This window comes from Amaranthus tricolor, chromosome 17 (genome assembly GCF_026212465.1).
Source record: "Amaranthus tricolor cultivar Red isolate AtriRed21 chromosome 17, ASM2621246v1, whole genome shotgun sequence".
Classification (NCBI taxonomy): domain Eukaryota; kingdom Viridiplantae; phylum Streptophyta; class Magnoliopsida; order Caryophyllales; family Amaranthaceae; genus Amaranthus; species Amaranthus tricolor.
This window is the reverse complement of record NC_080063.1, coordinates 9,704,175-9,718,458: the sequence shown is the minus strand read 5'-3', so window position 1 is coordinate 9,718,458 and position 14,284 is coordinate 9,704,175. Positions and strand designations below refer to the sequence as shown.

At 29.5% G+C, this 14,284-nt stretch overlaps 1 protein-coding gene across 1 annotated transcript; it reads left to right on the top strand.

The window, feature by feature from the left end:
• The first annotated feature begins 1,185 nt into the window (after positions 1-1,185).
• On the top strand, positions 1,186-13,564 carry LOC130803859 (ATP-dependent DNA helicase Q-like 1). Its single transcript, XM_057668072.1, has 10 exons — positions 1,186-1,371; positions 1,494-1,801; positions 5,116-5,403; positions 9,446-9,609; positions 9,995-10,091; positions 10,217-10,260; positions 12,016-12,130; positions 12,205-12,558; positions 12,767-12,991; positions 13,088-13,564. The coding sequence occupies exons 1-10, from the start codon at positions 1,275-1,277 to the stop codon at positions 13,190-13,192; spliced, it is 1,797 nt and encodes a 598-aa protein (XP_057524055.1). The 5' UTR covers positions 1,186-1,274; the 3' UTR covers positions 13,193-13,564.
• Positions 13,565-14,284: the final 720 nt, after the last annotated feature.

Genomic DNA, 14,284 nt, shown 5'->3' with positions numbered 1-14,284 from the left:
ATATATATATATATATATATATATATATATATATATATATATATATATATATATATATATATATATATATATACATATATACATATATATATATAAATATATATATATATATATGTATCTATCTATCTATCTATATATATATATATATATATATATATATATATATATATATATATATATATATATACCTATAGATATTTATACATACATATATATATATATATATTTATATATATATATATATATATATATATATATATATATATATATATGTATATTTATATACATATATATATATATATATATATATATGTATATAAATATACATATATATATATATATATATATATATATATATATATATATATATATATATATATATATATATATATATATATATATATATATATATATATGTCACGCCTCAACATAATCTTGCAAGACAAGGAAGCTTCATCCACCAATCTTGCTAATTTGATCAATATGAGTCCGCCTTCAAAAACTTTGAGCCTTAATTCAAACTGACTCTCTATTTGAGCTCTTGATGTCTTGCCACGTTAATACTTACACAAGGCATTTAAAATTCAATAATTGAAATAATAAAATCGTGTAAATCTCATTTAAATTAAATTCCTATTTTTTAGCTAAATTTAAATACTAGTTATACCTATTTTTTAGTTAAGATTCAAAATGTCTCCTTATATATACGAAAACCTTTAATTAGCAAACCTTAATTTGCAAGCAACCTATTTATTCAAATATTTAAACATAAAATGTGTAGGTATATATTCAGATATTTAAATATCTTGAACACACGTTAATTTTATTCAAATTCAAATTCAAATATAATTACAACCTTATCCAAATATAATAAACTTAAGTCATCTTAATTCAATATATTTCGGACTTAATTAATTTATCAATTAATCATTTAATATTTAATATGATTTTAGACCTACTTAAACAACTAAATATAAATACTTAATTTATTATTTTAATTTAATATGTATGTTGAATTATCATCACTTAATGAAATTGAGTCTTTAGAAATGGCCAATAAAAATTAAAGATAATTAATAATAATAAATAATCAATTAGACTAGTCAAAAATAATTTAGGTCGGTCATCTATTACTTGACATAAATAATTCGAAAAACTTTAAAAACTCTTCAAAACAATTAATAGTAAATTCTAACTTAATGATACTTTTTGGCCGTATTGGCCACTTATATTTTGTGGGAGGCCGAGAAAATATGAACTCATAATACCAAAAGATGGCAGAGAAAGTTCGATTAGTGAGTTTAGCCATGGAGTTTGGTTTTGACGAGGATTCTGCCAATAAATGTTTGGATCGCTTCATTCTTCTCTATGGTATTCTTTCCTTTTCTTTTTCTCTATCAACCTTAATATTTTTTTTGAAATTTTTAAAACCCTAATTATTATTCATATGTAATCTCATTGACATACTAATGTAAGTAATGAAAATGATAAAGGTGAGGATGGCCAAGATTTCATCACTGTGGAGCACTGTGGTGATGATTTCCTAGCAATGCTAGCGGAATCTATCCAAGACACCGAAGAATGGGATGATGTTCAAGCGATGGAAACTGAAACATTCGATGCTCTCACCACCATCTTGGGTGAAGATAATTTTGACTATCAGGATCCGACAAGTAAATCATTTCATGTCGTACAACAACATTCTCCTAAAATCGAGACACGTCAGAACATTCTTGTCGTGGATTCTGAGGACTCAGAGGTTGAAATTTTTGAAAATAATTGGACCACTGCGAGATCAGGGGTAAGACGCTTTTGAAGATTTAAATTCATTTATATATTTGGCCATGGATGCATAATTATATCTACCTATGTATTACTTCTATTTGACATTGCAAATCACATGGGAAGGTAGTTTTAGGTGAGGAGCTGAGGGTACAATTTATGAACATAATGGAGACTTAGGAATGGAGTGTCAGCACCATGGACGTTATGAAATTTTCCGTGTTCAATTATACTAAACCTTCGTTATCATTAATGTAGAAACTTATAGATGTCAAAAAGTTGGCTAAATAGCAACAATTGTGTTATGTTGTGGCTCATAATCTCATATTGGTCTCGATGTACTGGAGTATGGTGTGCTAGAAGGATGGTGTTGTTGATGCATAAGAAGTAGAACCAAGGTCAGAAGCTGCTGCTTTTTCTCTCTACCCACTTGAGCAGGTGGACTCAACCTGCTGTTGGCCGCTCAACCCACTCGAGTGAGTCAACTCGACCAAGTTGAACAAATACTCGGTTTTTTCTGTTGCTTATGTTTTGTTCTTGTTTTTGGCGGATTGGTTGTTATTGCCCATCTCTTATGTTCGCCTTACATATACTCCTTAGTACATCATTTGTTGAGTGATATTATTGTAATACTCTTGTAATCCTACAAGACGTGAGATCGATCTAGTTAGAGAGGGAGTCACAAATTAGGGTTTATAAGGGTGAAATTGGGGGGTTTCAATTTCGCTTTGTAATCTCTATGGTTTTTCATTCTTCATTGTTAGAGTTGGATTAGTGTATTCACCAAGTACTCTACTCAACAAATTGTCTTCATTCATTGGGCGGGGTTTTATAGTCTAATATCAATTTGATATTAGGATTTTCCCCACCTTTCAACTCTTGGTGTTTGATTGTTTCTTTTACATTTTGCAATCTTTATCATTTTTTGTTTTAGAATCTTCAAAGGATAGAGTTGCTCTAACAAATTGTTAAAACATCTATAAAAGGATATGAAAGAACTAACCTTTGATGTGTGACTTGTACAGTTATGTAGGGAACAATTACTGCAAAGTACTATTAAGTATGAGATAAGTGTTAAATTTGATACATCTAATTAGTCCACTATGATCCACATTACTGGTGTGCTAGCACCGAAAAAACAAAGCTAAGAAAGAAGCACAACATTCACATTTTTTTCTTTTTAATTTTCTCAATCAGCTTTTCCAAAATTGACAAACAGTATAAATATTACAAAATGTCAAAAACCCAATTTGAAAACCCTTTTAAAATAAACCTTAATGTCATTTATTGAGGCTAATTGAGTCTTTTATATTAATTATATTTACGTGGTTAGTAATTGATCCTTAATTTATTTTGTGTGACCTTTTAGGATTATATATTTAACTCTATTTAGTCTAATCACATTAGTCTATTCACAAAATTCGCGTTTTTTCTTTTTATTTTTCTCAATCAGTTTTTCCAAATTGAGTAACAATATAAATATTACAAAATGTCAAAAATCGAATTTGAAATCCCTTTTCAAATAAACCTTAAATATCAATTATTGAGGCTAACTGAGTTTTTTATATTAATTATATATACGTGGTTAATAACTGATCCTTAATCTATTTTGTGCGACCTTTTAGAATTATGCATTTAACTCTAATTAGTCTAATCACAGTAGTCTACAACCGTACATTACTTTTTAGTAAGCAATTTCCATACATTGAATGCACATATATATCTATATTAATCGTGTAGTATTTATTATTTATTTGTTATATTGATCCTCAGACATAGTCCTTCAATCTCCTACTTTTCTGTAGGATAGATGATAATACTAGACTTCCATAAGTTTGATGATATAAGATTTTACCATTATAGTATGCTACTCCTTGTGACACTAGGTTTTACTATACAGTCCTATCTTACTTTCTTTGAATTTGAACTAATCTTATTAGAGTTACAAATCAGCTCAGAATGCATAACCGTGGTTTAATTTTTAGTTCTCACTTGAAATGGCCCATATATAAATTCCATTAAGAAAGAATGACTTATTCAGTCTTGTAAACTTATATTCCCATTGAGGTATGAACTTACCCTATCATTGCTTTTATAACTGAGATTTAAGACGGGGTTTGATAAATCTACATCAGATCAACCCAACAAAGTAGCAGAGTATTACTCACGTCTAAGAAATTCGTTAAACACGTTGCCAAGATTCTATATTTTCAGGATCACGATCAAGTCTCGGTATTATATCCAATATATATATATATATATATATATATATATATATATATATATATATATATATATATATATATATATATATATATATATATATATATACTTGAATGATTGAATAAACATCTTGTTTTTATATTGTACGGAACTACTATATTAAACAAGATGAAGTAGTCATTAATCACTCGAGTCAAACAATATGATAAACTAGGGACTAAAATTAGTATTGATATTTAAACATTGAATTTATTATGATTACTCAGGCGCCTTGTGTTATCACTAATAAGAGTCTAATCACTTTCTAGTTTCTCCTTTTGAAGTTTCGAGCACTTTTATCTTTTTGTCCACCGACTTTAATGAATAATATCTTAACTTTAGAATGACACAATTCATTTGCGCCTTTGATTCAATCTTCTTAGTGTTGAATTTTGCTATGGTTCCTTGGGGTTGTTCATCCTCATTAAGATAGGTAGCCTCCATGGTAGTTTTTCGGTTTCTTTGTGGTTTAATGGGACAAAGATTAAAACTTATTGGCTTTCAAAAGGGGAAAGAGATTCAGCTACAGTGACGGGAAAGGATGGAGAAACTTTTGTGTTTTCAAATTAAGGATATAAGCTAGCTCTAATCACCAAGGATAAGGTTGCGTATATTCAACCATCAAACCCAACCTTAGGTAAGAGCCACTTAATGGTATTTGACAATGTAATGTTGTTATTGATAACCAGGGTGATGTAAGATCGTGCTATCAAATGAGATTTTACTATCCAAGTAATTATCACTAAAACTTATTGAGGGATGGTTCGAAAATAGAAAAATGATAATTTATAATTTTATAAATTATAAATAATTTATAATTTTAAAGTTCTAAATTAATTTCAAAAAGAATAAAAATAACTAGAATATTTTCCCCAATTAATCAACGAAAGAAAAAAATGATAATTGATGATGTTGAAGGGAAATTCTCTTATCGATAAGCTACTTTCTTTTTGAATGATATGCACTTAAGACTTCTATCTTCATTTTGCAAAAAGTATATGATCTTCTATTGTCGTTTTTTTTCCATGTTTGAGAAGTTCCATCTTTTAATAAATTCTGGTGCTTTTTCAGGAATGTCACAGCAGTGTGACTCATGATTCAGTTTTACCATTCTTTGAGAAAAAGGCTTGGAGTCCACCAGTTATTTCTACAAGAAACAGTTGTGTACTAAATGCAAAAAGGGGAACTCTAGGTTATGAAGAGTTGCAAGCATTGGATGATTTCGAGTTAGCTAATGTTGTTATCTTTGGTAACACGTTGTTTCGCCCTTTGCAGCATCAAGCTTGTAAAGCTTTTGTCCAAAAGCAAGATTGCTTTATTCTCATGCCTACTGGAGGTGGAAAAAGTCTCTGCTACCAGGTTATTATCTTTGCATGATATATTTCATCTTTTTGCATCAAAGTGATTAGAACAGTATGTTTATTGTTGTGCACACTACTTTTAGGTTGACCTAATAGGTAGCAAAATTCAAAAGTTGGACCTAGGCTAACTGTAGCAAGCAAGTGTGTTGTTTTTGGTTTTTCCGCATACCTTATCTGCAATTAAAGGATTGTGGCCATGGTATGGTGTTAACAACTTTTTTTTGGAGTTAGAAATGAGTGACATAAGTGTTGTAGGTGAAATTGAAGAGTTTGATCAGAACAGTATGTTTATTGTTGTGCACACTACTTTTAGGTTGACCTAATAGGTAGCAAAATTCAAAAGTTGGACCTAGGCTAACTGTAGCAAGCAAGTGTGTTGTTTTTGGTTTTTCCGCATACCTTATCTGCAATTAAAGGATTGTGGCCATGGTATGGTGTTAACAACTTTTTTTTGGAGTTAGAAATGAGTGACATAAGTGTTGTAGGTGAAATTGAAGAGTTTGATCAGAACAGTATGTTTATTGTTGTGCACACTACTTTTAGGTTGACCTAATAGGTAGCAAAATTCAAAAGTTGGACCTAGGCTAACTGTAGCAAGCAAGTGTGTTGTTTTTGGTTTTTCCGCATACCTTATCTGCAATTATAGGATTGTGGCCATGGTATGGTGTTAACAACTTTTTTTTGGAGTTAGAAATGAGTGACATAAGTGTTGTAGGTGAAATTGAAGAGTTTGATCAGAACAGTATGTTTATTGTTGTGCACACTACTTTTAGGTTGACCTAATAGGTAGCAAAATTCAAAAGTTGGACCTAGGCTAACTGTAGCAAGCAAGTGTGTTGTTTTTGGTTTTTCCGCATACCTTATCTGCAATTAAAGGATTGTGGCCATGGTATGGTGTTAACAACTTTTTTTTGGAGTTAGAAATGAGTGACATAAGTGTTGTAGGTGAAATTGAAGAGTTTGAGTAATAAAGAATTTCATCCGGTAATTATTACATATTCAATATGAAAATGTGAATTTTTGCTTGTGTACTACTGTAACAGGTCTTATTTTCTTAATCTTAAATATTTTGATAAATTCAATCATCGTTTCGTTTTATTATTTCTAATTCGGTTCCGAATTTTATTTCAATTGTTCTTAAGTTCTTGATATATATATATATATATATATATATATATATATATATATATATATATATATATATATATATATATATATATATCTCTTAGATTAAAATATTAGGTTTAAATTATACGTTTTTTTAATTATATTTAGTAAGTTCATTTTTTTTCTCTCCCGGAATAATAATAATATTGTGCTTTAAATATCAAGCGTAGCTAAATTAACTATATTTACAAAATCTAATTATGTTTATATACCATTTTATGATTTTAAAAAAAATATATATTAATAATATAAGAAAAAAAGACAAAAAACAAAAAAAAAAAAAAAAATTATCTCAAAAATTCCTACAAAAATTCCTAAAAATTCTCAAAAATTTCCTAATAATAGTATTTAGTATTAATTATAGAAATTCAAGGGGAGGATGCTAATTTTGTGGCTAGAAATTCTACAAATAAGGAAATCGATTAAGGTATAAATTCTTACATATATTTATTTACATAAAATTATGCCCATAAATTTTATATGTGTTTATAATATATAAATTAAATTTTGTGTAAATTTTGGTGATTTAATTCATTGTAAATTAATTTATATGATTTATTTATTTTAATTTCCTAAAATTGCATAATCTGAAATAATTTTAATTAAAATAGTAAATATTAATATTTTTAAATGAAAAATTTTCTATACATATATATATATATATATATATATATAAATGAAAAATTTTCTATACATATATATATATATATATATATATATATATATATATACATATATATATACATATATATATATATATATATATACATATATATATATATATACATATATATATATATATATATATATACATATATACATATATATATATATATATATATATATATATATATATACATATATATACATATATATACATATATACATATACATATATATATACATATACATATATATATATATATATATATATATATATATATATATATATTGTGTATTAATTTCGTGAATTATAGTTTAGATAAGTATTATTATTAATGTTTGCTAAAAAAACGCATAAAATAAGAAAATTCATAATTTGGGTTAAAAATATATAATTCTGGAAAAATAATTTATTTTATTGTTACTGCACATTTATTTTTCATTTAAATAATTTCTGTGAAATTTTGTGATATTTAAATTTTATAGAAATAAATTGATAATCTAAATTGTTATAATAGACGGAAAGAAAGAAAAATGAAAAAAACAATCAAAATTATTGTTTTTGGTGAATAAAAATATTCAGCAACTCCTTTAATAATAAGTTAGTTTTTTTAAAATATTTTGTTTGGATTTTAATCTTAAGGACATTAATTATTCATATACTAAATCTATAACTAAGCTATTATGAAATTAATTAAATAAGATGAAATTTTATTTTCTAAAAATTTAGATAAATGGGCTAGGATCTATAATAAACCCAATATGTCCTTTTTAAGATATTTTTAGTATTTATTTATGATGAAACTATTTATTTTATCATTTATAATAAATGACATTTAAGAAATTGATATTAAGAAATTAATAAAGCCAATTGAAAATTAATCTCTAAATAAATGCTAAAGACCAATTTAAGTTTTGATTTAGTCTAATAATAAATGATTATTTATATTTTACTTATAAATTTATTTCTACTATATGTTATTGTAATGTTGCATTTTTTGTGAAAACAGTAACATGATAATAAAAAGGCTTGGTAGTAAGGAAATGCCGAACCATGCTTCCGGCATGTAAAAAACGTGGGACGTGTTTTCCGGCATGTAAAATACGGCGAACACAGTAAGGTTATTTAACTTAACCTGTGGCTCGAGCAACATTGTACTGGAGGAGTGACTCCCACTAAGTTACAGGTTTTGGTTTACCTCACCCTAAAAGGCTTACATATATCAAACAAAGATCATATGTGTTGCATTCATTAAATAAGTAATCGGATTCCATGCCCTAACACTCAAGCAGAAGTGTTAGTAAATCACGCCCTGGTAATCAAGCAGAAGGACCAGAAGTTATATATATAAAATTAACGAAAAAAAAAAGAATCCTCTATATTGCATAAATCCTTTTACATATTACTTATTGAAATGCACATATTTGTGTACTTGTATTATGCTGGTAAGTTTTTATACGCGGCTTATTAGCTGACCGATTTCCATCGGCTGTTCCCTTATAATGGGAGCAGATGCTGCAGGTGACTTTACACGAGGTTATTAAGAAGCTATCGTATCGTCTATGTGATATTAGGATATAGTATGTATGTAATTTATATAATGAGTATGTAATAACGATAATTATGTATTAAAGCAAGATGTAATATGTAAAATTATATTTTGATGATTTAAGTTTTATTTGTTTTTTTGAAAACACTTTTGTTTTTTTTTCTTTTTTGCAATAATCACGGCTTGATAGACTTCCGCTTTAGCATTACTTACTATTATATTATATTAAACCTATATTTCGAAAAGAACAGTCCGTTACAACTACTTTAGAGGCTGGTTAGTAAATGTAATATTGCATGGTGGTTCCTCAACTGTTGATATTTTTCTTGGGAAACTTATGAGGTTGTTACTTATTAATTGCATGACCAATTCAATTTCCGAATCCAACATATTTCATGTTCTTACATCTTCTTTCAACTCTACAACCAAGTGTGACCGTAGTTATATCTCCACTGCTTCCTCTTATTCTGGATCAAATAATCAATTGTTTTACATATTTGATATGAAAATGTTAATTTTAGCTTGTACACCACTTTAGAGGTTGATTGCATGATGGTTGCTCAACTGTTGATATTTTTCTTAGACAACTTCTAAGGCTGTTATTTATTAGTTGCATGACCAATTCAAATTCCGAATCTAACAGAGTTGATGTTCTTACAGCTTCCTGCGACTCTACAACCAGGTGTGACCGTAGTTATATCTCCACTACTTTCTCTTATTCAGGATCAGATAATCACGTTAAATCTTAAGTATGGGATACCTGCTACTTTTTTGAACTCCCAGCAAAGCTCAGCACAAGCTGCAGCCATTACTCAAGAGCTTAGGTAACAGTTTTTCCAATTTTTATTTTTGTAAATTTATTTGTGCATTAGGCTTATTTTTCCTTCACTATGAAAGGTATTATGAAGCTTAGTGGAGCTTGTTTGAGCCTGATTGCCTAAAGATATAATAGAATGGTTGTTCCCAGTGTAACATAATTCGCTAGCTAATTCACTTTTTGAATTCGTAATTCACTCAAATTTGCCCAAGAATAGCCCAAAACCGACCATACATCGCTTTTTTCGATTCGCGATTCGCGAAGAGATTAGCGAATCATGTGATACTGGTTGTTCCTTTAAGGCAAATCTAAGAAATTAGAAAAATTTGTCTATTATGTGCAGTGACTGTTCACATTACTAGAAACTAATGTATTTCATGTATTATTGTTAGGAGAGATAAACCCTCATGTAAGCTCTTGTATGTAACCCCAGAAAGAGTTTCAGGTAGTGCATCATTTTTTGATGCTTTAAGATGTATGTATCAAAAGGTGAGCTAAGTCTGCTTCTGCAATAAATTTCAGCTTTCTTTGCAATGTCCAAATGGATTTGTGAATTCATTGAATAAATTATATGGATGAGAGATGATGAAGTCCATCCCAATTCTCAATTGCAGGGACAATTGACAGGGTTTGTTGTTGACGAAGCCCACTGTGTAAGGTATGCCTTCGCTCGACTCGACATGCACTATGTAACAAAAGCTACGTTTATCATTTATCTATAGTAAAGTTGAAAATATTTATTGCTTTTTCGAAAAGTTGGCTGAAGTTGTGTCAAGGAATTTTTTTTTTTAATTTAGGATTTTAAATTGATAAAACACTGTAGACGGACATCTAGGACCCGTAGGCATAAAAACCCAAAGGAGGGAAAAAAACCATTGGAGAAAGACCCTCGAAAACGTGGTACTCAAGGGAAAAGATTATAGGAGCGGACTATGTTACATTGTGCCAGCCTACCTCAATCTTCTGTATAACTGGATTCCAAGCTTGCACTTTATTCATATTATCTCCAATTGGGATACCTAGGAAAATTATAGGGGATTTCTCCTTTTTACACCTACTCATGCCTGCTAATGCGAAAGCCCCAGTATCGTCTTTTTTGCTCCAAGTGATAATACTAGATTTTGCATAGTTAAGCTTCAGGCCTGACATTATTCCGAAGACATTAAGGATTCTGAAATAGTTCAGTGCCGTTTTCGTACACTTAGGAACAAACTGAAGTGTATCATTTGCCAATTGAAAATGCTTTACTTTCACCTTCTCCTCACAAATAAGAAGGGGACTAATATACCTAAGCATTTCTGCCTTTTTAAACATACTCACGAGAGCTTCACTCACCAAGATGAATAAATAGAGTGATAGCCTATCTGAGACCTCTCTCCTTTTTGAATGGTTTGAGAGGATAACCATTCACTAGCATAGACATTGAAGTAGTAGACACACGTGATATGATCCATGATATCCATTTACCACCAAATCTCATTTAGTCACGAAGAGCCTACGCCTCGGCTTTAGGACTCTTTTGTGCCTTGCATCCTTATAAACTCAGTTCACATGCCATCAATTCAAGAAATAATGATTAATTAACTTTACATTTTAATTTTCATACCAATAATAAAATAGCGATTAATTTTCTATCTTAATTTTATTTTATAATTGGAATCAATAGTGACTTCTTGTCTTTCAGTGTAATCCTTGCTATTGGAGTGAATCTATTTAGAATTTGATGATCAATTTATTATATATATATTTAATATTTATTAATGGTATTGACTTATGGTTTTGTTTTTAATTTAGTTTTTCAAAAGACTTGATGAACCAAATAAAATAATGAAGGATATGGGTTTAAAGCAAACAAGCAACAACCAAACCACATTACCAGTAGTTACAAATTATTTTCTATAAAGTTGAATATCCGATGTGAACTAAACGACCACTTGGTATCAATGATGAACATGTATGCATTCCCATATCTCACCAGTACTAATGATAACTAGGCCAATCATGAACTTCTTTTGAGATTAACCTTTTTTTCATTCTTATGTTCAAGTGTTTCAACTCGTCTTGATTTCAGCATGACCTGAAAAGTATTAAAGCAACAAATGAATAATATTCATGATGAAGTTGTTCATGTAGAATAGCTAGTTGAGGGTATCTTTTGTGACGTGAAAAATATTAGCGCAACATAATCAATTATATTCATAAATTAAGTTATATTGTCGGTGGAGCATCGTTAGTGGAGGGTATTTTTTTGAGCTAGTTCAATGAGAAAGATATGATTTCGGTTTCACCTTTTGTTTTGATTTTGTTGTTCTAAAACTCGTAGTAAGTAGATTTGACTATAAAATTAGTTGTTCACCATACTTGGACTGCACTATCCCCTTCCTTTGCTCACTTATTTATTCTTTGTGTTTAGTCAATGGGGCAATGATTTCCGTCCAGATTATCGTAGATTAGGCTGCCTTAAGCAAAATTTTCCTAATGTCCCCATTATGGCATTAACAGCAACTGCAACTTATCCTGTACGCAAGGTAGAAAATTTATATTGAGTAAATTGCTCTTGCATGGGCATCCATAAAATCCTTATTTTGAGTGCTTTTTTCAGGATATATTAACTGCATTAGGAATTCCTCGTGCTTTGATATTGGAGACGAGTTTTGATAGGCCCAATTTGAAGTACAAAGTGATTGATAAGATCAAGGAACCACTGAAGCAGCTAGGTAAAATAATAAAGGATAGGTTTGAAAATTCTTGTGGAATAGTGTACTGTCTTTCAAAGAATGAATGCATGGAAGTGGCAGAATACTTAAATGACAAATTTAAGATCAAAACAACGTATTACCATGCTGGCTTAGCAGCCCGTCAAAGAGTTTCCGTTCAGAAAAAATGGCATACGGGAGAAGTAAAGATCGTATGTGCTACGATTGCTTTCGGAATGGGAATAGATAAAGCTGATGTGGTAAGTCGTTCACTCTGCTTATAACTAATACCTAGTGACAATCTTGATTTATAATTGCTTAATCCAATCCAAATTGTGGGTGATAATATTGCTTTAGTGCATTATTCTTGCATATTTTACAAATAATGAACTTTTGTTGTGAAAACTGGGAACATTTTTCTTTATCTTCTTCAGAAAGTTCTAATAAATGCTTTCTTCTCATGTGTAGCGTTTTGTTATCCATAATACGATGTCCAAATCCATAGAAAGCTATTATCAGGAGTCAGGAAGGGCAGGGAGAGACAATCTCCCGGCTGAATGTATTATTTTGTATCAGAAAAAAGATTTTAGTCGAGTTGTTTGTATGTTGCGTAATGCACAAGGGTTTAACAAAGTCAGCTTCAAAAACGCAATGAATCAAGCTCAGAAAATGCAACAGTATTGTCAACTAAAGGTTTGTGAACCAAAATGTTTACGATTTTGTCTTGTATCACGCACATTAATTCGATAGTAGATTCATTGTTTATTGACCATTCCATCATTTACACAGGATGAATGTAGGAGAAAGTCATTACTTGAACATTTTGGAGAACGTTTCGATTCAAATGCTTGCAAATATGGTGCTAATCCTTGCGACAATTGTGTGAAAGATTAAGCAGGCTATAGAGAAATGACAATATTCACTTTCGAGAGATAACCTAAACCTACCTACAAATTGCGCTTTTGTAAATCTTATTACTAGGAGTAATTTTTGTTTGTTATTTTTCTATTTGTTATTTGACCGTAACACTATGTTTGGATAAGATTTTAGGAGGGAAAAGAAAGATAGGGAAAGGAAAAAAAAAGAAAGGAAAGGAAGGGGAGGAATTAGTGATGGAAATGTTCACTATTTGGATAAGGAGGAAATTGAAGGGAAATGAAAGGAAAATAGAGTATATAAATTCTAAATAAATTAAATACTATCAATAAAATGTACACTAAAGCTAAATATTAATGAAAGTTTCAAAAAAAAGTTGAATATGAACAATTGTCTACCTAACAAGTTTATTTTCCTTTTAAATTTTTCTCCCCTTGAAAGGATTTGGTTGTTAACAAATTAAGGACAATAGATCCTTTATTTTCCTTCCTTTCAAATTTTTACATCTCTAAAATTATTATCCAAATAAAAAAAATTGTTTCCCTTCAAATTTCTTCCTTTTCTTTTCTTCAAATTCTCTCCATCTAAACATAGTGTAAATGAGGGAGGGACCTATCACCTATGCTATAAATGTAGGAATGTACTTACAGCTGTTCAAATCTAACTCGACCCCAAAATCAGATCCGAAAATCTGACCCGAAAAAATGTTAATTTTTTAGGTTTATTGAACCGGCATATCTGAACCGATACTACACTCGAACCGTTTGATAACTGAAAAGGGCAAAATAGAACTCGAACTGCAACCGAATTTTATAATCGACATATAAACGTTAATTGATGTTACCTGAACTCAACAGTGATCGACTCGAGTCAAATCCGACCTGAATTATTCACGTAACCGAATGCAACCTGACTAAAACCGATTAAGATCGAACTATTTTTAACCCGAACTGATACAAACCCGAACCGATTATTAATCGAACTGTTATAAATCTGAATTAATTTTTCACCTAATTTTAGCAAATTAGGTCCAATTTCAGTTTTCTAATTATGATTTTTTGAATATTTGAAAACTAATTTCTAATATTGAAACATTGTAAATAAGATTAT

What these genes read in the sequence shown, in the direction of transcription:
- LOC130803859 (XM_057668072.1), top strand. Translation starts at nt 1,275, where the DNA reads ATGGCAGAGAAAGTTCGATTAGTGAGTTTAGCCATGGAGTTTGGTTTT. An exon ending in GCCATTACTCAAGAGCTTAG is followed by an intron (nt 9,610 to 9,994) that starts GTAACAGTTTTT and finishes TATTATTGTTAG; the next exon opens with GAGAGATAAACCCTCATGTA. An exon ending in TAAGATGTATGTATCAAAAG is followed by an intron (nt 10,092 to 10,216) that starts GTGAGCTAAGTC and finishes TCTCAATTGCAG; the next exon opens with GGACAATTGACAGGGTTTGT.